Source organism: Lampetra planeri, chromosome 27, assembly GCF_965212315.1.
Source record: "Lampetra planeri chromosome 27, kcLamPlan1.2.h2, whole genome shotgun sequence".
Lineage (NCBI taxonomy): Eukaryota > Metazoa > Chordata > Hyperoartia > Petromyzontiformes > Petromyzontidae > Lampetra > Lampetra planeri.
In genome coordinates, this window is record NC_136133.1 from 3215174 (window position 1) to 3239742 (window position 24569).

General features: G+C 46.4%; 1 protein-coding gene and 9 non-coding genes across 10 annotated transcripts; 9 read left to right on the forward strand and 1 right to left on the reverse strand.

The window, feature by feature from the left end:
* Positions 1 to 11365: 11365 nt before the first annotated feature.
* MRPL23 (mitochondrial ribosomal protein L23) lies at positions 11366 to 17737 on the reverse strand. Its single transcript, XM_078607232.1, has 5 exons — positions 17417 to 17737; positions 15302 to 15424; positions 14876 to 14958; positions 13572 to 13645; positions 11366 to 12066 (listed from the first exon to the last, which is right to left on the reverse strand). Exons 1-5 carry the CDS (start codon positions 17563 to 17565, stop codon positions 11899 to 11901), a joined length of 597 nt encoding a protein of 198 aa, XP_078463358.1. The 5' UTR covers positions 17566 to 17737; the 3' UTR covers positions 11366 to 11898.
* On the forward strand, positions 17730 to 17801 carry TRNAE-UUC (transfer RNA glutamic acid (anticodon UUC)). Its single transcript has one exon. It is a non-coding gene; the product is annotated as a tRNA-Glu (tRNA).
* A 964-nt stretch (positions 17802 to 18765) lies between these two features.
* TRNAE-UUC (transfer RNA glutamic acid (anticodon UUC)) lies at positions 18766 to 18837 on the forward strand. Its single transcript has one exon. It is a non-coding gene; the product is annotated as a tRNA-Glu (tRNA).
* A 611-nt stretch (positions 18838 to 19448) lies between these two features.
* On the forward strand, positions 19449 to 19520 carry TRNAE-UUC (transfer RNA glutamic acid (anticodon UUC)). Its single transcript has one exon. It is a non-coding gene; the product is annotated as a tRNA-Glu (tRNA).
* Positions 19521 to 20478: 958 nt separating this feature from the next.
* On the forward strand, positions 20479 to 20550 carry TRNAE-UUC (transfer RNA glutamic acid (anticodon UUC)). Its single transcript has one exon. It is a non-coding gene; the product is annotated as a tRNA-Glu (tRNA).
* Positions 20551 to 20979: 429 nt separating this feature from the next.
* TRNAE-UUC (transfer RNA glutamic acid (anticodon UUC)) lies at positions 20980 to 21051 on the forward strand. Its single transcript has one exon. It is a non-coding gene; the product is annotated as a tRNA-Glu (tRNA).
* Positions 21052 to 21311: 260 nt separating this feature from the next.
* Positions 21312 to 21383, forward strand: TRNAE-UUC (transfer RNA glutamic acid (anticodon UUC)). The gene has a single exon. It is a non-coding gene; the product is annotated as a tRNA-Glu (tRNA).
* Positions 21384 to 21646: 263 nt separating this feature from the next.
* TRNAE-UUC (transfer RNA glutamic acid (anticodon UUC)) lies at positions 21647 to 21718 on the forward strand. Its single transcript has one exon. It is a non-coding gene; the product is annotated as a tRNA-Glu (tRNA).
* A 260-nt stretch (positions 21719 to 21978) lies between these two features.
* Positions 21979 to 22050, forward strand: TRNAE-UUC (transfer RNA glutamic acid (anticodon UUC)). Its single transcript has one exon. It is a non-coding gene; the product is annotated as a tRNA-Glu (tRNA).
* A 963-nt stretch (positions 22051 to 23013) lies between these two features.
* Positions 23014 to 23085, forward strand: TRNAE-UUC (transfer RNA glutamic acid (anticodon UUC)). Its single transcript has one exon. It is a non-coding gene; the product is annotated as a tRNA-Glu (tRNA).
* The last annotated feature ends 1484 nt before the right edge of the window (positions 23086 to 24569 follow it).

Below are 24569 nucleotides of genomic sequence, written 5' to 3' on the forward strand. Positions count from 1 at the left end.
AAAAACTGAAACAACGAAAAAACCCACTGTGAGACCTCCTATACCAGTGGCAAAATATAGTAGTAGGTTTTTCCCCTTTAAACTGGTACAAAACTGACACCTTTATACAAGGCATCATGTTTGCAATAACCACAACACAAGCAGTGAAAATGCAAACAAAAAGAAACAACTCTGATAATGATAATGATATGCACTGTCCTTGAAGTTGATTGGTCCACACCCGAGACAGCTTTCCTTAGAGCCTATTCTCCATTGGTGTTGAACCAGATGACGCCAAATACTCTGATAGTGCGCTGTTTTTGAGTTGTACGCCTTTTGGCGTCATCTGGTCCAACACCAATGGAGACTAGGCACTAAGGAAAGCTGTCTCGGGTGTGGTCCAATCAACTTCAAGGACAGTGCATATTATTACCATTATCAGAGTTGTTTCTTTTTGTTTGCATTTTCACTGCTTGTGTTGTGGTTATTGCAAACATGATGCCTTGTATTAAGGTGTCAGTTTTGTACCAGTTTAAAGGGTAAAAACCTACTACAACGAAAAAACCCTTCAACTCCTGTTAACATCAGTGTCAAGAGGCAGACGTCACTCGGGGTGTTTTATGCAAATGTCCGTTGTCCTTGGTCCTGTTCGGCCGCCGATGCAGGCGTTATTTATTTTTTTTTAAACTCCACTCCACTCGGTCACGATTTTCCCACAATGACCAACACACGGGGGAGAGACAGCGGAGCGATTTCGTCGCCCGAACGGCCTCGGAAAGTCGCCGTAAATCGTTGCCTGGGGTGCGGTGGCAGGGGGCATTTTTTTGCTGAGGTCTGTAGAGCGATGACGGAACGTCAGGATGTCACTGCCTGTGGAGTTACTTCCAGTTGAAATGCACAGTAAGGGCAAGTGGGGGGGGGGGGGCGGTTTCTTGCTCGAGCCGGAGTGATAGTCTTTTACGATTGTCCACACCCTCATCGTGCTCTCGTCCACCATACAAAGACTAATCGATCGCGACGCGTACACGCAACGACGACGGGTCGTGATGTAGAAAAACAAAAAAAAACGTTTGAAAAAATGTGCTACGTGTGGGACCGGGCTTTAGAATCTTCGTCACAATTGCCTGCGCATTTGATTGGGAACGCGGGTAGGCGCGATGGAAAAATGTTGCGACCGTGACCGCCCTCCGTTTAATCGCTTTTGCCAGCCTCTCGCGGTCGCGTGCTGCACCGATCCGGTTGGGACGGTGGTGGTGGTGGGAGTGGTGGGGGTGGTGGTGGTGGGAGTGGTGGGGGTGGTGGTGGTGGTGGGGGTGGTGGTGGGAGTGGTGGGGGTGGTGGTGGTGGTGGTGGGGGTGGTGGTGGGAGTGGTGGGGGTGGTGGTGGTGGGCGTGGTGGTGGGGGTGGTGGGGGTGGTGGGGGTAGTGGTGGTGGGAGTGGTGGTGGGGGGTGGTGGTGGTGGTGGGGGTGGTGGGGGTGGTGGGGGTAGTGGTGGTGGGAGTGGTGGTGGGGGTGGTGGTGGTGGTGGTGGTGGGGGTGGTGGAGGTGGTGGTGGTAGTTGTGGGGGTGGTGGTGGTGGGGGTGGTGGGGGTAGTGGGGGTGGTGGGAACGACAGCGGCAAGACACCAGAAAGTGGCACCTTGCTAACGCATCAGCCGTCCATGCGTTGGGTTGACGTGAGCGACGGGTTCCTGGCAAATGACCGAGCCGCTGGCAGCCGCTGGCAGCCGACCATCGCCAATAAAGTTCACCCGCAGTGTGACGGCAGCGGTCAAAAGCGACCGATGGATCTTGGGCCGCGTCGACACCGATACCTGCTCTCTCTCCTCTCTCTCCACTGCACAACCGAGCCATGTCGGGACCGGGCCGGTGGCCGGGCAAGCCCCTTGTAGGACTTGGGATGCAGCAGTTGTCTTTCCCCCCCCCCCTCCCCACTTACAGACACCAAAGCGTGCCACTGAAGTGGAACATTTTGTAAAGTTTACTGACAGCATGCAGTACAATGAGAATTATTAACCCCCTTCTCCTGGCCCTGCTAGGACCCGAGTCAGATTCGGATATCACGGTTTGGTTATGGCTCGGCTTTCGCAGATTTCCAGTGAAAAATCGCCCGTACCGAGAGGTGTCCCGTGCTAGCGCGGCTCGGATGTGCCAGTGAAAAGAAAGAGGGGTGTCAAGGGTGAAGTCTTTTACAGTTTGGTTCGAGAAACTGCATTCCAGAAGCTAGATAATATTGTGCATGAAGACCCCCCCCCCCAACCTCCCATTAGAAGCATTTTGTTCAAAAGTGTATGATATGCCTTCATTGTACAAAGCAGGTTTTATACGAGACAAGTTTGCTGACTTAAATGCCTTGAGCTCACATCCCGAGCTGTTATCAGACGTCGAATTTTTTTCCAGACTTTTTTGACGAAATCTGGCCCGGTCTGCCGTGAAAATAGGCCGGTCTTGGGTGTATGTGTGTGTGTGTTTTGTTTTTTTCCGTGAAAGATTTTGTTTAAAAAAAAACTGCACTAAGTAATTAAGACATTTTTTTTAATACACGCATATATATCTATTAAAAAAAACACTGTAAAATGTGGTAGTGGTTCACCGTTCGGTAGGATCCGCGGACCTTTTTTTCGTAGGATCGCGTAGTTCAAAGGTACTCGCGTTAACGTTGTTGTGGTGGTGGTGGAGAGGGTGGATGATCGTCCACGTGTTTCGCCTGCGGCACATCCTCGCGGTTCGCGATGGAAGGGTGCAAAGCTGAAACTTTACATCCCAGACGCGAGCAAAATATTTCCGGAGCGAAAACGGTCGCCGTGAAGCGATCGCGGGGCGGATCAAGTTGGGAGGTCATTTGTGGCTATACGGCCGACAATGCTGCTTCCCATCTGTTTCCTTTCTTTCCGTCCTTCCGTCTGTCAAATCTCGCGGCTGTTGGCGCGTCCGCTCGCCGACCTCCCAAGGACCGCTGTTACGGGCTCATTATCACCATCAACCATCATCTTCCTCACCATCAGTTGCCTTCAGGTGAAATGTCTTTCAAGGACCTCTCTTACAGGCCCTCTCACCACCACCACCTGACTGAAGGTCTTACCCTTGTTGCACAGTCGACACATCCTTCACGGACCACTCTCACAGTCTCGCCAATCATCAACACACATCGAGCTGTAGGTCGTCCAGTTTTTTTCTTCGAAATGTGAGTTGTGTTTCAAGGAACCGCTCTTTAACCGTCTCGGCATCATCATCATCATCGTCGTCGTCGTCGTCGTCAACACTGTCTGGATTCAGGTCTTCCCATTGATACAACTCCTTTGAAGACCTCTCGTACAGCCTCATCACCACGGTCACCATCTGGCTTTCGGTCTCGGCAAAAGAAGAGAACTGTTCGTATCCAAAAGATACTCTCTCCGTGGACATTCTCGAAATGTGTTGCAATAAACTCCATGGCATCATTTGATTTCTCGTATCTAAATCGCCCAAGCGACGTCGCTTGCGACTGGGCGACACTATGTGTAAAATCGTGGCATTCTTCACGAATGTATTCACCCTTCACGCTTGTGATTAGAAATATAGTTGTGTTGTTTCTTTTAACACCGGTGTTTGAGTGCCCCAATTACCCAATCGCAATTGTGTCAAGTGTTTAAAGCTGTCATGAGTTTATAATAATAATAATCAATGTCTCCGACCACGGGTGGCGCTCGGTCACCGTTGGAAGTCGGAATTTCCACATTCCTATGGCAGAGACAATAGGACAAACACTGTCGACTTCCCACAAAGTGGAACTCGTGTTATCCATCTCACAGTTTGATGATGATGAATGGGTGGAATTTGACACACTACTACTACAACAACAATATTTAAACTTCGCGGATTTTCACACGGTTCTTTGGCCACAGTTCACCCAGGATGCTTTTCGTGAGCCCGGAAATATTCTGTTGAGCTCTGTCATGTCGACAGGGCGATACAAGGGGTGTGAGCGTGTGAGTGTTCGCTCGTCGGAGGTCAGTTGGGAACGGACAGAACCGGCCCTAGACCTTTGGGGGCCCTAAGCAAAATTTGGTTGGAGGCCCCTTTGATGTATGATTCTTTTCACCCACTAGCTAGCAGTGACTCTAGGGAGCCCTCTGCTGGCCACGGGGCCCTTTGCAATTGCATGGGTCGCTTAGTGGCTGGGCCGGCTCTGGGAACGGATTTGAGAAAGCGACCGTGGGAGCTGCTTTGGGTTTTTTTTTGGAGGGGGGGGGGGGCGTGTGGGGATGGGTGGTGGGGGGGGCTCTCACGCCGCGTTATTGGTGGACGCGTGCTCTGACAGGATAAAAAGGAATCCGCGATAGAATTATTGATAAATTACGTTCATGCAGAAGGAATCCAATCAGCGTCAAGGGGCGGCCTAATATGGGGCTTTTTCGATCCACGAAATCACGTGTGACAGGACGCACTTTACCGATTTCAAATGTTGTATTCAAAATGTCACAGCTCGATCCATGCTTGAACACATAGACACAGGAAATGTAAATGGTCGCTTCCCAAAAAGATACGTCGCTTTGTGTTTCAATATTCCTTATATGGGCTAGGCCACGTCCAATTATTTAATATATGGGCCTAAAACATGAACATAACTTATCATTCATTCTGTCGCGGATTCATTTTAATCCTGTTTCAGCTCTTTCTGCCTCTCTGGAAAAGGTCGCTCCCCACCCCCCCACCTCCCCCACCACGTTTTGTTCAGGCGCGGCGAGACGTTTCGAGACGATTCGTGGCACAGCAGACACCTCTTTGCCGTGCGCGTTACAAACTGCTGCGCCGACTCATTTCTTCTCGTTCTTCTCTTTCGCCGCCTTTCTTTGTCGGCGGACTTTAAAACGGAGGAATTTTGCCCCCACGATCCGCTTCGAGTTCCTCGCAAAAAAAAAAAAATTGTCGGGGGGACTTTTGGGGACCGCGCTGTACAGCAACGTATTTGAAGCTTTCAGCTTTTTTTTGCTGTTCGTCGTTTCGTTTACCGCGTTGTGAATGAATGTACGATCATTCGCCGACACAATTGGAGTCAAGCCAGGGCCACCTCCCTTCCCCCGAGTTTTGACTAATTCATGGCGTCTTAAAAACAAGTATAACCCGTAAAAACAAAGTTTTTCACTATAAATCCTTTATATGCGTGGCGGCTAGAGTCCTCTCGTCCTCTGGCTTGAGATGGCTGCCACCTATGGCTCAGATGATTGCATGGCAGCATTAAGCAATTGGTAATTAAATATAATATTTTTGTCCTAAAAAGTGTAAAATTTTGGAAAAAATATTTCACGAACATTGTCACGCACAACGAGTCTGTGTGGAAAATGTCAGCTCGATTGGATCACGGGAAGTGGGTTAAAAAACGACCGAAAAATTTGCACGGTCCTAAGCAAGCAAGTGAACTTAATATAAAGGATTTAAAAACGTCGCAAGGGTCGTTTTCGAGACAAGACTTGTCGCAACTCGTGGCCTGCCAGGCTTTGTGAGGTTTCGTGCGGGGGGTTAATGTATGGCTCTGGCGCCTGATTGTCGCGTCACGTGTATAAGCAAGCACGCACATTCCGAAATGCCAACCACATTCTACCACTTGTTGAGGAAAGGTCTTCAGATGAATGTACGGTACCCGTGCTTGTGCTCTTACCGGTCCAAGGAATGTCACCGACACTTGCTGTGGACGGTCGCAGAATATTGAATATTTGTGGATTAACTACTGTATATGTACGCACGCCAACCCAATCATTGCCTTCGTGGTTAGTACTACATGTACGTGTGTACGTTGAACTTCTTTCGCACCGAACGTAGCCAACCGTGCTCATTGGAGGTACAGAAGGGTTGTTGACCATGAAAGCGCTTACACTGATCTGTGACATAACGCGACAGCTTTAACAGAAGCCCCGACTCGTTAAACGACCCTCCCAATATATTTTGTAAACGCAACCCCATTGGCGAACACGATGCCTCTTTGATGACTTAGATCGAGATGTCACGAGTTGCAGACGACCTGGCGGAGTCGAGCTGGCAGGCTGCCATGGGTCTAAAGTTGAACGCACAATTCGTGCAAACACGGTGTTCTCTGCGTGGTAAAAGCAACGTAACCACGTGTTCAAATCGACGTCACCTTTTTGACGAAACTGCAATTTTCTGGTTGAACTAAAAGAAAAAAAAGTCCCAAAATAAGGGTGGGGAAAAAACGATTTTAATTGTCACTCCAACGTGTTCGCAACGTTTACCAAACGGGCAATTGTGTACGCATCACGAACTTAGCGCCGTGGGAATCAGACACGGGTGGTTTGGAGAGAGAGAGAGAAAAAAAACAAATTTTATTGACCCTTATTGGACATGTAATAATTTCAAGGACCATCTCGCCACCACAAACACCGCCATCATTTCACTCTAGCTCCCTGCCCCCCTCTTAACAGAAGCAGTCAAAACACATCGCATGACGATGATAATTCTCAAACATTGGCGCCACTTTCTCCGCTGGAAAGGAAGAATGGCCCACAGACGCGCGCCGTGAGAGATCCGAGATCTACATTAAGAGAACGCGCGCGCCCAATGAACTCTGCACAAGGCGCTTCAATTCTGGGCTCATTTTCCAGGCCCCAGCCGCACGTAAAACTCCCCACGTGCGGTTTGTTTTCTTCTTCTTCGGGTTGGGCCACGTCTTCGTCGAGCGATTTCCAGAACGCTCTCCGCCACGCGCTACTGCCAAGGTGATGGAGGTGGTGGTGGAGGGGAGAGGTGGGGGGGGCATCGTCAGGAGTTTGAATTATTATAAGCCCCGAACCAACGCACCCACGGAACGCTCCACGTGAAACTCTCTGAAGCTGCTTCGTCGAACGGAAAGCTTTAGCAATGTGACGGGGGACTGTGATCATACGGCGGACAGCGTAAATGCTTTAAAAAAAAAAGAGAGAGAGAGAAACGGAGTTTATTGAATTGTCGCCGGTTAATGGTTTTGTGAATATTAATTCTTGAGTCACTGCACTAGTGATTTATTTTGATGTGCGTGCGCGCGTGTGTGTGTGTGTGAATGTGTGTGCGTGCGTGCGTGTCCATGTGCGTGTGTGTGTGTGTGTCACGTGCTGCCAGGACCTCTGGTGTGGTAATTGTTATTCTAGCTGTTCCTGTCAGGTGATTTCTCGTTCACTCCCCCGTTGATTTCAATGTGTGTTGTGCCTGCAATTTCCTTAAGGCATTTGTAACTTGAATGTCTCACAGACGACGACTCCTTGTTCATAGGTGCACCCAAAGCCAGGACTTTTCAGGTGTTCGACCCAACTGATGTCATCATTGTTATTATTGCCATTGCGATGAGCTAATCTGCTTTGATTTGGTTTCGTGGAGTCGTGGTGCGGTACCGTGTAAAATCCTGGGTTTGGAAAGAAATCTTTATTTTGTAAAAACAAAAAAGTGCGTTCTTCTACAGTTGTGTGGTTATGGGGGCAGTAAAAATACTGATCGTGGATTCTCAATCCGTGAAACGTGGCAGGGGCATTTATTTGCAGGCGAGCGATGCCCAAGTCACGCCACAGTCGCACACGTGCGGCACACGATGGCAAGGAGATTTCTCACTCTGCGCCACCGCCAGCCATTATCCGCCCGTGCTCCATCCACTGCTGGATGAATACCCTCCCCATTGCGTTCGCTCGCGCGTCCCACGCGGCGCCGCAACATGCCATGCCATCTCGCCCTCCGCGTAATCCTGATCCCATCGCTCCGTCTCAACGGCGGCGGGCGTCCTTACTGCCGGCGCCACCTCGAACTCTTGTCAGCGATGCGATGCCCTCCTGCGTGTTTGCTTTCTTATCCACGCGTCGCTTTCCTTCCGTCTCGGTGAGATTCCAAGCGTGCATTTGCAAACTTCCCCCCCCCCCCCCTTCCATCCCATCCCATCCAACACCCGGTGCTTGTCCTGGCAGCCACATCGTCGTCGGCTTTGTGTCAGCCTCCGTCTCGTTTCGGATCCGTGCGTCGTAGCCGAGAAACATTCACGGATCGGATCGCGGGCCGTCATCCTTCTTCCTCGGTCGCATCGATGCATTGACATTCACGATGGAGCTCACTCCTGCCCCTTGTTTACCAATTGGTTTCATACGACGCACGTTCATTTCTTTCACCCCCCCCCCCCCCCCCCCAACGTTACTCACAACCGGATAACATCACGAAGTTTACGTCCACTAAACACATTCCCACATTAGATGATGATGATAATAATAAGTTGTAATGAATACAATGTTACGCAAAGCTTAACACACGTGCTAAGCAAAGTCCGCACCGTGATTGAACCTGCTGGAATTATATTTTAGTAAGAAAAGTTTATTGAAGGTGTAAGTAATACTATGAGTGGTCACGTGGACATTTTGATTTAAAAGTAAAAGTGGTGTCGAGCTCTCCACAGTCCTAGGCATTCCACGTTCCTATGGTGGGGGTGAGTACATCCTATGAGATACCTCTGTCGACTGCCGTCAATGTGGTAATCGCTTGTTCAACCTCGAACGGACGACGACGACGATGAGTTAATTCGACGCCGGCCAGGGAATTGAAACCCGTGCCCTCTCGATTGGGAGTTGCGCCACCTGGCAAGATTCATTGCATCGTCATCAGCCACGGTCAATCCACTGCTGGATGAAGGCCTTCCCAAGCCATCACCTTACGTAACAATTTGGATTTACAATTCAATCGCACCTTGCTGTCTCTGCATGATGGAAAAAAAACCCAATCATAAATGAATTACAGCGCTCGGTCAATGTGCTGCTGGATGAAGGCCGAATTCACGCAGTGTCAGTCATTTGACATTTTTTTGTTACCATACTTCACCACGCTGGTCAGTGAGGGGGGAGGGGGGCACTCTCAGCACCGGTTCTGATATCAATCACCGGTTCTGACGTCACTCACCCACCGATTCTGACGTCACTCACCCACCGGTTCTGACGTCACTCAGCCACCGCTTCTGACGTCACTCACCCACCGATTCTGACGCCACTCACCCACAGGTTGTGACGTCACTCACCCACCAGTTCTGACGTCACTCACCCACCGGTTCTGACGTCACTCACCCACCGCTTCTGACGTCACTCACCCACCGCTTCTGACGTCACCCACCGGTTCTGACGTCACTCACCCACCGGTTTTGACGTCACTCACCCACAGGTTCTGACGTCACTCACCCACCAGTTCTGATATCAATCACCAGTTCTGACGTCACTCACCCACCAGTTCTGATATCACCAGTTCTGACGTCACCCACCCACTGGTTCTGACGTCACTCACCCCCCACCGGTTCTGACGTCACTCACCCACCGATTCTGACGTCACTCACCCACCGGTTCTGATATCAATCACCAGTTCTGACGTCACTCACCCACAGGTCATATCTGCCATGGTCGGGAATCCAACGCAGGTTGCCGGATTCATCGTGCAGTGCGCTAACCGCTGTCACCGATCCCCTTTCTCGCCCAGCGATTCAGGTTGATATATCTGCAAATGTGTATAAACATACAAACGTCACAATTATTATTGTGCAATTATTAAAAAAAAAAACTAGCGGCCAGTATCCACCCCCTATTGCCTGAAGGTCCAAAGAATCCATCTTCACACTTTTACTGCCCTTTTAGTAACAACAAAAAATCTCCAAAAGAAAGTTATATTTTCACACTTTACTCTTTTCTGTAATAAAGGTATGGCAAGGTTAATCATGTTAAAACACTGCGGTCTTCTCGTATTTTCAAATAAATGCTGTTCTTGCAGACGTTAGCAATACTACACCGTGTGTTCATGCGTTTGTTTTATTTCCGCGATGACTCCCGTGCTGCCAATTGTGACCGGGTATCAGATGCACTTTGTCCCGCCTGCATTTCAAAGGGAAACTATTTTAGTTAGCAGATAAAGCCCACCGAGCTACGAGCTCTCTTGTTCGGAGGCGACCTGACCACACGTGGTGACGGCTCATCATCACAGCGGCCGATTTCATTATCGCACGTGGGAATAATTCAGAGCAGCAGCCTAATCATCTCCAGGCGCGTTGTTTCTCCATACGCAGGGGGGTGGGGGTGGGGGCAAAACCGGGGGAACCCGCAGAATGATCCACATGTGGGTTGGTGAGCGGGTGGTGGGTGGATGAGAGTGTTTGGGTGGATTAGATGAGCGGATGGGTCGGGTGGGTTTGGGTAGGGTGGGGTGGGTGCTTGGCGGGTAAGTGTGGGTTTGTGTCGCCCCGTTGCACCGCGACCAATGGAGAAGGGAAGGGTGGTAGGAGCGGGGGTATGGTTGAGGTTGTTTCCTTGAATTCAGAAAATATGCGGCGGCACAGGTGGCACAGCAGTCAACGTGGCGCGCGAAGCGGCGATCGACAGGAAGACCGGCTGTCGACTTCCCAAAGCGGTGCTCAATTCATGGACCTTTTTTCAAACGTGACCACCGATGTACGACGAGCCGAGCTGGCCTGTGACGGGGAAAGTTGAACTCGCGACCTTCCGAATGAGGGTCAAACGCTCTGACCGCAGAAAAAGCCTCAAAACTCCTTTGGGGGCGCGTTTCCTACTTCCTCTTTGCGCATTTTTTGTGGGGAGGATGAATTTGGAGTTTCTGCACATTTAGAATTCTAAGGATGCTAAATATGTCTTCGTTTGACCGAAGCTATTTCCTGACTAATTATGGACATAAGTCAAATTAATCTTAATTTTGTACATTTGGTATTCGTGCCATCTTCTCAGAGCAAGGCTATCAAGGTGGCGCTATGTTCAACCGATCTAGTCTGCAATAGGGACAGAGAGGGTGATGTTGCTATGTGTAATCCAAATTGAGTAACTTGTGGAGACATTTTTCAAATTTGGGCCATGATGCCTGCACACAACAACCTACGCGCTTCGAACGCCGCCGGGGAATCTTGAACGTCCACTGTGACACAGTATTAACCAGGGTGGCCAACCAGACTGAACCGTGAACCTGGGCACCACGGTGGCGTGATGTTAAACTGCCTCGCCTGGTTTCCAGGAGGTGGTGGGTTCGATCCCGACCCTGACACCTGCTGTATATTTGGAGCTTGCGTGCGTCTCTTCCCGTGATCGTGTGGATTTTTCTCCGTGTCCTCCAGTTTTTCCCTACACATTTAGAAACACGCATTTGGATTATTTGGCTGCGAGAAATTTCTACATGATACGCTACTTGATTCAGCTATCATGTATGGCCAGGTCGCTTCTGAAAAAGAGTTAAATAGCTCAGTGGGCCTTACTTGGTGAAATGAAAAAAAGTTTAGTTTTATAATCTAGCTAACCTCTGCAATAAGCAGCAAACGCACGACCACTCCACTGTCCATCCAGCCACAGGCAGCAGCAACAAGTGTGACTTCGACAACTCACAGGCACACATGGCGCAGACACACGATTCGTGAAGGTCATTAAGATTTTTATTCTTAATAATTCTTACCGCGGTCGTCTTGCACACAAACGTACCGTAATTCTCCCGGATTTATAAGGTGCACTGTTTCCCCCCCTCGATTTGAAAGCAAAAGTTTGGGGTTTGTCTTGCAAACCGAGAGGACGTGTCTGTGACCAAGTTTGTTGAACTTCATTGACACCGTGCATCGAACTTTCCGGAGCGTCTTATGATCCCAAAAGAATACAGTATAACACACACGCACGCTGAGACATAGCGCACACACCACAACATCACGCGTCCTTAACTGCCAAATTTGTTGTCCTTCCCCGCACTTTGTGCTTCCCCCACACCTCCGATCACCACGGTTGGCTAAGTACGGCACGCGAAATAAGTTCAACATACACTTCTTTCTCCGCTATTTTTGTTTAAGATATAAAATTGCTTTACACGTTGAGCGTACAATCCGCTAGCGCTCGCCATTTTACTTTTTCGGCACGCCCAAGTGGACTTCGTCATCGACGGCGGCGGTGTTGTCGGTCGCCCTCACATGTTAAACCACTCGTTCATGTTGCCCCTCCGCGGGTCTCCCTTCTTCCTCTGCTCCTCGTTCTCGCGGAACATCCGCTCGAACGCTTCCAACGACTCGGGGTCCTCCTCCTTGGTCTCCTTCTCGGGGAACAGGTTGGGGAAGGTGAAGGTCTGCCCCTGAGCCTGGGGGAGGCGCGCAGGACACACGGGGAAACGGAGAGGGGAGCGGAGTTGACTTCAGCGTTGCAGCCGTGAAATGACTCTTGACACGGTTCCACTGGTGGGGGTCTCTAAAATGCGAACAAGCAATGTACGTGTGCAAGTTGAACTTCTTTCGCACCGTACGTAGCCAACCGTGCTAATCGGAGGTTGCAGCGAGGGATGCTAATTTAATTTTGTTTAAGTGTTTTAAACTAGTAATAGTTTAAGTGTTTAAGAGTTTTAGTTTAGTTTTCATTAACTTTACTTGACTTTACCGAAAAAGCCTAAGAGTATGAATCCTTGCAGTCACGAAAGCTTCACATCTAGAATTAGTTTTCATTAAAACGCATGAAAAACGATCAAATAAATTAATAATCATATTGGCTGGGTGGCTTGGAGTTCAGTGCGCTGACAGGTGGAGAGAGCTAATTGGAAAGTGTTAAACTGGTCGCTTGTTCCCCAGCTCGAAAAACACTGGTCAACAAACTAAACAAAAATTCTGGCCTGGACTTTTGCAGCTGTTCTAGACTAATTTCAGGGTGCCGATTCCAAATCTGATCTCAGATTTGCTCTATCACATCTCATTTTTATGCTATCGGCATACCCCATTTTCATTGATTTTACCCGAAATTAACTCTGTCACTTATGATTGCAAGTTGTTGCGAGTCGGCGACTGCTTTAGTGTTAAAATATGGCGCTGTATTTTTAGGATAGTGTGTTTATAATATCATTTTATGTAGATATCCACATTTATTTAATATTTTTCTTCTGCAGTTTTAATTGAAAATGCAATATTTGATATCTCAAAAACCTGATGTGATAGACAAAAACTGATGCCAGATTTGGAATCAGCACCCCAAAATTACCTTAAGACCGTTATGCCAGAAAAAGTGTGTTGACCAGTGACAATTTCCGTCACCCTACATACACATTGGTGGCAAAATGTGTCAACAAGAGGCGGCCGGGCGGCTAAAAGATCAAGGCGCTAGGCCAGCACCATTGAGATCCTAGGTGCAAAGCCAGCTTCGAGCCAGCTGGGATTGAACCAAAACCAGATTCATCTTCTTGGTTCTTTCGGTAAAGTCACGTAGAAGGGAAATAATAAAATAATAAAAGAAAACAATAAAATAATTCTCACGACGTTTCGGCCACAATGCAAGCAGCCGTCCTCAGGTGAAGAGCAGGTCTGTCTTTCAGACGCTGTCTTTCCGACAGACCTGTTCTTCACCTGAGGACGGCTGCTTGCATTGTGGCCGAAACGTCGTGAGAATTGTATTTTATTATGTTTTCTTTTTATTATTTAATTATTTCCCTTCTACGTGACTTTACCGAAAGAACCAAGAAGATGAATCCCTGCAGTCACGAAAGCTTTAAATCGAACCAAAACCAGGTTCTCGAGGGCAGTGAGTTGGAGGTCTCCGCATTCATAGTTTTAATGGTCACGATTTTTAAACGTCTTCGCTGTGTCACCTCTCCCTGCTCCTCACCAGTTGCACGTAGGCCACTTTGTAGTCGGGCTTCTTGAGGTGTTGATTCAGGTGGTTCTTCTTCTTGTTGGAGCCTACAAAAAGGGGGACACGTGACCGCACGGTGAGATGTAACAATAAAAACAAGGCAGCCGTGTAGCGTGGCTTTGGATCGTTTCTCCCGCTACTCTGAAGATGTTTGATAAGTTGTTTTTGGTGTGCCTGCTGGGAGCCTTAGGTATTTCCACTAAATATTACGAATCCTTATTCTATTCTTAGGTTTTTTCGGTAAAGTCACCTAAGAATATGATTCCTTGCAGTCACGAAAGCTTCAAATCTAGAATCCTTATTCTTTGGTTCTTTCGGTAAAGTCACGTAGGTATAAAATAAATACCCACGTGACTTTACCGAAAGAACCAAAGAGTATGGATTCCTGCAGTCACGAAAGCTTCAAATCAATATTAAGAATCCTACCCGGGCACTAGTGTAAATTAGAAAGCTTGCAGTTCTGCCCCTCTCACCAATTGTCCACTGGCACAGCCCCGACCGCACCTGCGCAGGGCCCTCAAAGTATGGCACGGGTGGTTTTCCACTGGCCATTTGACGAGAGCCAGGCCAGAAGCAAACAGTAATAATACGCTGATCTCACAAGACGTCGTCCGAATTCGGCTCTGGGCCAAGCAGGGCCAGGGGCGGGGCTAATCAAATAGTTCAATAAATGCGTGCGATGTCACTCAGTGTGAATGGACGGCGCCACCGCGCTTATCTGCACGCCAGAGGTCACAAACGGGTTTTGATTCCTTACCTGTACCCGTACCCGGCCGCACCAGGGTTGCAAATGGGTACCCGTACCCATACCCGGCCGGGTACGGGTATCCGTTCCGTACTCGTACCCGTACCCTACCCGAAATGAGTGACAAACGGTTACTCACCAGTGACTCACGGCCTACCCGTACCCATACCCGGCCGCACCAGGGTCGCAAACGGGTACCCGTACCCGTACCCGGCCGGGTACGGGTAGCCGGGTATCGGGTAGGGTACGGGTATTGGGTACCCGGTTGCGACCTCTGCTGCACGCGTCCCGATTTTAATCTTTTTCACACGACGTCAATCGGCACGCAGCGTCACCGCATCATCCGCATGCGTCTAAAGCTGAACGGTGCGCGTGACGTTACATGGCGCAGTTCAGCTTCTGCGTTGTAAGAACAACCCGGAGCCTCCTGAGTCACAGCGAGCTGGCTCGCCATGGGCCCGCGCACGGCACAGTAGTTGCGGTGCGAAGGAAGTGTTTTCAGCGTGACCAAGACCGCGTGGGAGTTGCTCACCGTATTGGATTCTCGTCCTCACTTCCGCCACAGAGACGTTGTAAATTTTCTGTAGGTAGTTTTTGATGTCGAACTTGGTCATCCTGACAACGAAGGACAAATGTCGGTGGGGGGTTTACGCGGCTTCACGTCACACAGGCGTGCACTGCAATTATGAAATACGCTGCCCCGTCGTTGGGTTTACAAATGAGAATCGGAAGGAAATAAAGCGTTTTAAAAAAATCACAATGACCAACAATAATGGCATTCTTTCTTTACACCACAGGTAATACGATCATCGTGGCGATTATTCCATCCATCCGATCGTTAGCATCAAGCACGTTAGCGTCAACAGGAAAGCCAGGTGGGTAATTGTGGGCGTTTCTTTCCCCCCCCCCCCCGACGATTGTCCCTGCTGACGATTGTACCAACGTGTGCGGAGCTCACTCCATAGAGACGCGGAACTGCACGGTGTCTTCAGGCAGCTCCTTCCCGGGCCGCACCATCGTCATGAAGAAGTTGGTGCGGAAGACGCGCAGCTGAGGGTTTCCATACTGGTAAATGGGCATGCTGGAACAACAGAATCATCATAATCTTTATTCATACTGGAGGAATCCGGATGAGCTATAAAGTTATTTTTCACAAATGTCCAGTAGGGGTAGGTCACAACGTTAAAACAAACAATACAAAAGCATGCTAGAAGTGCAGTGTAAGAAAGGTCAACAAATCATGAGAATAGGTTTTCCCCTTTTTTCTGGCAACAAACAGGTGTTAAGATGTTAAAACACCAAACTGAAACCTTTTACAAGGAATCATGTCTGCATTAACCACAATACTCGTGGTCAGAATGCAAACAACCAGGAATTGAACTCGCAACCCGATTGCGAGTGGTTCGCTCAATTTCTTCTGCATTGCACAAGTCAATTATGCCAATACGCCTTCGACGTTTTTGGGATTGCTGAAAGTGAAACACGATTGTGGCCTTTGGAGAGAGAGAGAGACTGAAAAAAAAGTAAGTTTAGGGGCGTTCCAATAAATCCAGGAGATCTAAATGGAACCCGCTGGTTCCGTTCTACACACGGGACATCGGTCCACATTGGGGCTCGTGGTGACTTCACGTGGACATTGGTCAGTTGTGAAGGGTGAAGTGAAGGGTGAATCAAAGGCAAAGCACGCACATAACGTGTCTTACTGCGCGCCACCTGGGGACACAGGCTAACATACTCGCATTAATATTCCAATTAATTAGGTGACGTTGAAATTAATCACTCGCTTACTCGGGGACATATTAAGCGATTGTCAAGAGCGGCGTGACAACGCTGGCAATTCTAACGTTTAGTAGCACGCAGTTTTTCGGTGATTCTTTTAAAGCATTCGATGAGCGTTCGTGCTAATTAATCTCACTTGACCTTCGTCATTACGGCGTTGCCAATAACGTTTGATAAGTTGGAGGTGTTTATGCCCATAAGGGGGTGTCCAATGCTAAGCAGAGATGGGGGCAGACACGATGAGAGAGACACAGAGACACGAGGAGAGACACGGGGGTCAAGGAGAGACACAGAGACAAGGAGAGACACAGAGACACGAGGAGAGAGACACAGAGACGAGGAGAGAGACACAGAGACAAGGAGAGACACGAGGAGAGACACAGATACACTATGAGAGAGACACGGAGACACGAGGAGAGACACAGGGGTGAAGGAGAGACACAGAGACAAGGAGAGACACGAGGAGAGAGACACAGAGACACGAGGAGAGAGACACAGACACGAGGAGAGAGACACAGAGACACGAGGAGAGAGACACGGGGGTCAAGAAATAGAGAGACAAACGCGCGGAGAGACACAGAAACTGGCATGCAGATAAGGCAGAGACTGACATCGAGGCATACACAGACATACAGATACACTCGTACAGAGAGATCGATACTTGATACACAGACAGAGAAACACAGAGAGACAGAGACACAGAGAGACGTTCATGCAACAGACACGAAGATGCGGAGACAAGACACGGCACAAACGCCACGGAGAGACACAGACACAGAGGCGAACATAAAGAAGACAAGAGACACGGGCGGACACGGAGCCCACGCATCAAGACAGAAGAGCGATACGCAGACACCGAGAGACAGAAATAGGCACGAATTAATGCAAAGATTAGAGACTCAAAGAGACGTAAGGTGACACAAGGAGACAGATACATGTTCACGAAGTCGGGGTTCTCACACGACATCATCCTTAACCGTCTATTTCACAATCACCTGTGTCACTTTCTGTCTTTAACGTTTTAATGATAAAAAAAAAATCACAAAATATGCAATGTTAGGAGATCGAGGCCTAGCAACTGCATTGGGTCCCCGGCCTCGCCTAGGCAGCGCTACCGCCTCTTTAGCGCCCCAACCCGGCGGCGTATCTATCCGAGGGTCGTTGAAGTCGCGCGGGGGCCTAGTACTGCACATTTTTAACTCGTTTTTTTACCCTCTCACAATCACGAGTTTTAAAACAAAATTTTTTTAACGGAATTTAAATCCTCGCGTGTTTATCCGTGGCAAGTACTCACAGCACTCGACGAGCCATCGCCGAGATGTGTTTGGCGAGTAATTCACCGAACGGCGCGATTCGCCAGTGCGGCTCCACAGCATTCGCTTCAATGTCAATGGGAACGCGTGAACCACGCCACGTGTGCGCGCAACAAAGTAATCGCTGCATAAGTTGTTGTTATTCTTAATGGAGAATAAGGGCAACGACGACGAATACAGGCTGAGTGAGCTTCAACTCGTGCTGAAAGTGACTTATAAATAAGTGTTGGTGCAGAATGTGCGCGTCGTGAGTGGGTTTTAAGTAGGTAAGCGTTGGCCAACGTCAATGGCTAGTCCCATATGGTCTAGTGGTTAGGATTCCTGGTTTTCACCCAGGCGGCCCGGGTTCAATTCCCGGTATGGGAACTAATTTTTTATTTTCCTCATTGGATTTGCTGACTCGACGTGAGTTCAACACTTTTTTAGAGAACATTTATTGTAATATTATTTTTTTTAATTGGATTACGCCGGTAGTAAAACTATTTTTATTATTTGTGTTTTTTTCGATAAAGTCACGTAGAATTATGTTGAATAAGTCATGTGCGCCATTCTTACTTTATAATGCCAGTGCAAGTTTTGAGACTCTTACGTTAATTTTAATGAAAAGGATAACTTTTCTTATCCGCGGCCCTCTTGCTACTCCTATTACCCGCAGCAGCTGTAGGGCCCAACTAAGACTCCTATTATCCGCTGATCTATTTCTTCCTATTATCTGCGATCTTACCGATAATACATTGTGGAGCGGATTCTGCATGCTTGGAGTTCCACCCCCGTGGACATGAGTCACGTGGCAAATGGCTCCAAATTCCCGTTGGTTATCCGTGAACACATTCCTGCGGAGGGAGCTGGTAGGAACGTTGGGTTGCTCGGTCAATGGCCAGGGTCAAGGGCGGCGTGGTGTATTCCGCAAATATGCCCGACTGTGAGGGCGGGCACAAGCCGGCGTGAGTAGGTTAAACGTTGAGTTTTATAAGGGCACCACGGGGTGACCAACCCCTCCCCACCCAGCTCCACCCCTCCCACCCCACCCAGCTCCACCCCTCCCACCCCACCCAGCGCATCTCCACCCTGATGATTGCAAAATCATCAAATCAGTGTGTGTGAAAGTGCTGAGTTTATTGTTGTATCACGTGATCATGAGCGCTGGTATCTTGGGGAGGCCTTCACCCAGCAGTGCACTGACCATGGCTGATGGTGACGATGAAGAATGTAATGGTAGATGAGACGTGGTTTCCTTCACCATTTCATGACAACTTTGCAAGTTTTCTTTACAATGAGTTAATATTATGGTACACGACTACCAATGCATTTACTGAGACTTTGAATAGACTCTCATATGGTCTAGTGGTTAGGATTCCTGGTTTTCACCCAGGCGGCCCAGGTTCAATTCCCGGTATGGGAACTGAATTTTTATTTTCCTCATTGGATTTGCTGACTCGACGTTTGTTCGACACTTTTTTCGAGAACATTTATTGCAAATTTTTTTTTTATTGGATTACGCCGGTAGTAAAGCTATTTTTATTATTATTGGGTTTTTTCGATGAAATCACGTAGAAATTCACCCAGGCGGCCTGGGTTCAATTCCCGATAAGGGAAGTAATGTGTTCTACTTTTTTAAAATTGGATTGATCTCGAGATGTCAATGATTACGGAAAAAAAGTCGTATGTGGCATTCTTATTCTTGGTTCTTTCGGTAAAGTCACGTAGGTAGTTAAATGAAACAAAATAAAAAATAATATATTACGACGTTTCGATCGCAACGTAAGCGGTCATCCTCAGGTGGAAAAAATAATCCCGTTCCATTGCTGGATTATCTTTTTGATATCTTATTTTTTATTTTGTTTTATTTTTCTACTTACGTGACTTTACCCAAAGAACCAAACAGTAAAGAATGTAATGGTAGATGAGACATGGTTTCCTCAACTATTTAATGATCACTTTGCAAGTTGTTTTACAATGAGTTAATATTATGGTATACGACTACCAATGCATTTACTGTGACTTTGCACAGCCTCCCATATGGTCTAGTGGTTAGGATTCCTGGTTTTCACCCAGGCGGCCCGGGTTCAATTCCCGGTATGGGAAGTAATGTATTGCATTCTTAATTTTAGAACTTTCGTGACTGCAGGAGTTATTATTTGTTTCTTTCGGTTAAGTCACGTCTAAAGATAAAATAATAAATTAAATTAAATAATAGAATACGACGTTTCGATTGCAACACAAGCAATCATCATCAGGTATAATGAAATAGCGACATAAAATCTAACCAGAAAACTATAGACAGACATATTAGCAGACATATCACCAAGATACATAGCGAGAGCAACACAGGTAACAGAGAGGGGTGATCGTCTCTGTGTGGTGGCCTTAAATAGACAGAGGGGGGGGGGCGGAGGTGAAAATTCCAAAGAGAGGACACAGCCTGTGTCCTCTCTTTGGAATTTTCACACTTAAAATTCTAACTTAGCAAATTTTGAAACACGTAATCAACCAGGCTATGCGTTAATTGTGTGTTAACCGACTCTCTGTGTTGTATTACATCACATTTCGATATTTTGCTGGGTTATTTAATTTTCGTGTGCCTGTCTCCTAGTTTTCAATTTTGCGTGCGCGTTCCACATTGTCATCTTACTTGCAGCAGCAGCAGTACGTTGGCGTACACTCATTGATATGCTAATTCTCTCTGCCCCCTCCCTCTCTCCGTTCTCGCCCCCCCTCTCTATATTTAAGGGACCGTCATAGAGACAACCCCTCTCTTTGTGCCGATGTGTGTCCTCTCTCTGTGTGCCGTTGTGATGTCTGTCTGCTTGTATGTCTGTCTATAGTTTTCTAGTTAGATTTTTTGTTGCTATTTCTTTTATACCTGATGATGATTGCTTGTGTTGCAATCGAAACGTCGTAATATGTTATTTTAATTTATTATTTTATTTTTAGACGTGACTTAACCGAAAAGAACCAAAGAATAATTCCTGCAGTCACGAAAGCTCCTAAATTAAGATTGAGTTAATATTATTGGATACGACTACTGTGACTTTGCACAGCCTCCCATATGGTCTAGTGGTTAGGATTCCTGGTTTTCACCCAGGCGGCCCGGGTTCAATTCCCGGTATGGGAAGTAATGTATTGCATTTTTGAAAAGTTGGATTGATCTCTCGATGTCATTCTTATTTGAGATGACTTTGCAAATTTTGGCAATAAAATAATCATGGCTTATTCTAGCCTGTGTTTATGGATGTTTTCTAGCCTGTTTGTAACATTCTACATCGTGTAGTGGTTAGGATTAAATTCCCGCGTTGGGAAGTTTTTGTTAAATGACATCTAGAGATCAATACAACTTTTCAAAAATACAATACATTACTTCCCATACCGGGAATTGCACCCAGACTGCCGAGGGGTAAACCAGGTACCCTACCACCACTGGGCCATACAGAATAACACAAGCAGGCTAGCAATAATTCATAAACACAGACGAGAATAATCCATGATCGTAAGTTAATATTATGGTATACGACTACCAATGCTATTACAGTGATCTTTCCCAGCTTCGCATATGGTCTAGTGGTTAGGATTCCTGGTTTTCACCGAGGAGGCCCGGGTTCAATTCCCGGTATGGGAACTGAATTTTTATTTTCCTCATTGGATTTGCTGACTCGACGTTTGTTCGACACTTTTTTCGAGAACATTTATTATAATATAATTTTTTTTTAATTGGATTACGCCGGTAGAAAAGATATTACTTTTTATTCTTTGGTTCTTTCGATAAAGTCACGTAAAATTATGTTGAATAATATTCTTGGTTCTTTCGGTAAACACATCATTATAAGTTAATATTATGGTATACGACTACCAATTTATTTACAATGACTTTGCACAGCCTCCCATATGGTCTAGTGGTTAGGATTCCTGGTTTTCACCCAGGCGGCCCGGGTTCAATTCCCGGTATGGGAACTGCATTTTTATTTTCCTCATTGGATTTGCTGACTCGACGTTTGTTCAACACTTTTTTCGAGAACATTTATTATAATATAATAATTTTTTTTTAATTGGATTACGCCGGTAGAAAAGATATTACTTTTTATTCTTTGGTTCTTTCGATAAAGTCACGTAAAATTATGTTGAATAATATTCTTGGTTCTTTCGGTAAACACATCATTATAAGTTAATATTATGGTATACGACTACCAATGTATTTACAATGACTTTGCACAGCCTCCCATATGGTCTAGTGGTTAGGATTCCTGGTTTTCACCCAGGCGGCCCGGGTTCAATTCCCGGTATGGGAACTGCATTTTTATTTTCCTCATTGGATTTGCTGACTCGACGTTTGTTCAACACTTTTTTCGAGAACATTTATTATAATATAATTTTTTTTTAATTGGATTACGCCGGTAAAAAAGATATTACTTTTTATTCTTTGGTTCTTTCGATAAAGTCACGTAAAATTATGTTGAATAATATTCTTGGTTCTTTCGGTAAACACATCATTATAAGTTAATATTATGGTATACGACTACCAATGTATTTACAATGACTTTGCACAGCCTCCCATATGGTCTAGTGGTTAGGATTCCTGGTTTTCACCCAGGCGACCCAGGTTCAATTCCCGGTATGGGAACTGAATTTTTATTTTCCTCATTGGATTTGCTGACTCGACGTTTGTTCGACACTTTTTTCGAGAACATTTATTGCAAATTTTTTTTTTATTGGATTACGCCGGTAGTAAAGCTATTTTTATTATTATTGGGTTTTTTCGATGAAATCACGTAGAATTATGTTGAATAAGTCATGTGCGCCATTCTTATTTTATAATGACAGTGCAAGTTTTGAGACTCTTACGTTAATTTTATTGAACAGGATAACTTTTCTTATCCGCGGCAGCCCAACTAAGACTCCTATTATCCGCTGATCTATTTCTTCCTATTATCTGCGATCTTACCGATAACACATTGCGGAGCGGATTCTGCATGCTTGGAGTTCCCCCCACCCAACCCCCGTGGACAAGAGTCACGTGGCAAATGGCTCCAAATTCCCGCTGGTTATCCGTGAACACATTCCTGCGGAGGGAGCTGGTAGGAACGTTGGGTTGCTCGGTCAATGGCCAGGGTCAAGGGCGGCGTGGTGTGTTCCGCAAATATGCCCGACTGTGAGGGCGGGCACAAGCCGGCGTGAGTTGGTTAAACGTTGAGTTCTATAAGGGCACCACGGGGTGACCAGCCCCTCCCCACCCAGCTCCACCCCTCCCACCCTCCACCCAGCCCCACCCTCCCCACCCAGCCCCTCCTCACTCAGCCCCTCCCCACCCAGCGCGTCTCCACCCTGATGATTGCAAAATCATCAAATCAGTTTGTGTGAAGGTGCTGAGTTTATTGTTGCATCACGTGATCATGAGCGCTGGTAGCTTGGGGAGGCCTTCACCCAGCAGTGCACTGACCATGGCTGATGGTGACGATGAAGAATGTAATGGTAGATGAGACATGGTTTCCTTCACTATTTCATGACAACTTCGCAAGTTTTCTTTACAATGAGTTAATATTATGGTATACGACTACCAATGCATTTACTGAGACTTTGCATAGACTTCCATATGGTCTAGTGGTTAGGATTCCTGGTTTTCACCCAGGCGGCCCGGGTTCAATTCCCGGTATGGGAAGTAATGTGTTCTATTTTTTTAAAGTTGGATTGATCTCGAGATGTCAATGATTACGGAAAAAAAGTCGTATGTGGCATTCTTATTCTTGGTTCTTTCAGTAAAGTCACGTAGGTAGATAGATGAAACAAAATAAAAAATAATATATTACGACGTTTCGATCGCAACATCAGCGGTCATCCTCAGGTGGAAAAAATAATCCCGTTCCATTGCTGGATTCTTTTTTTGATATCTTATTTTTTATTTTGTTTTATTTTTCTACTTACGTGACTTTACCCAAAGAACCAAACAGTAAAGAATGTAATGGTAGATGAGACATGGTTTCCTCAACTATTTAATGATCACTTTGCAAGTTGTTTTACAATGAGTTAATATTATTGGATACGACTACCAATGCCTTCATCCAGCAGTGGATGAAGGGAGGTCTTCATCCACTGCTGGGTGAAGGCCTCCCAAGCTACCAGCGCTCATGATCGTGTGATGCAACAATAAACTCAGCAGCTTCACAAAAACTGATTTGATGATTTTGCAATCATCAAAATTACGAAAAGAACAGAACATACTTAACATTGCACTCAAGCATTGTAAGTAAAATAATACATTTTCTATACGAGAAAAAACATATTGAAGCAGCAACGAAACCAAAAATAAGATTAATGACGTACTAATTCTTCTCCTCACCGGGAATTGCACCCAGACTGCCGAGGGGAAACCAGGAACCGGAACCACTGGTGCCATGCAGAACATTACACACAGGCGAGTAATAATCCATAAACACAGACGATAATAATCCATTATTGTTTTATTGCCAAAATTTGCAAAGTTATCTCAAATAAGAATGCCACAAATTTTGAATTTAAACTTTCGTGACTGCAGGAATTCATATTCTTGATTCTTTCGGTAAAGTCACGTAAATAGAAAACAAAAAATCTAATTTATCTAAAAAAATTTAATAAAATTTATAAATAGAAAATAATGAAAGCTTTAAATACTTTCAATAATTATTTGCATATATTTTACAATTTTTTTTGTTTTTCTATTTACGTGACTTTACCGAAAGAACCAAGAATAAGAATGCGACATACGACTTTTTTTCCGTCATCATTGACAATCCAACTTAAAAAATGCATTACTTCCCATAGCGGGAATTGAACCAGGGCCGCCTGGGTGAAAACCAGGAATCCTAACCACTAGTCCATATGGGAGGCTGGGAAAAGATCACTGTAATAGCATTGGTAGTCTTATACCAAAATATTAACTCATTGTAAAAAGAACTTGCAAAGTCATCATTAAATAGTTGAGGAAATCACGTCTCATCTACCATTACATTCTTTACTCTTTGGTTCTTTCGGTAAAGTCACGTAAGTAAAAAAAAAGAAAAGTTATCCTGTTCATTAAAATTAACGTAAGAGTCTCAACACTTGCACTATCATTATAAAGTAAGAATGGCACCCAGGACTTATTCAACATAATTCTACTTGACTTTA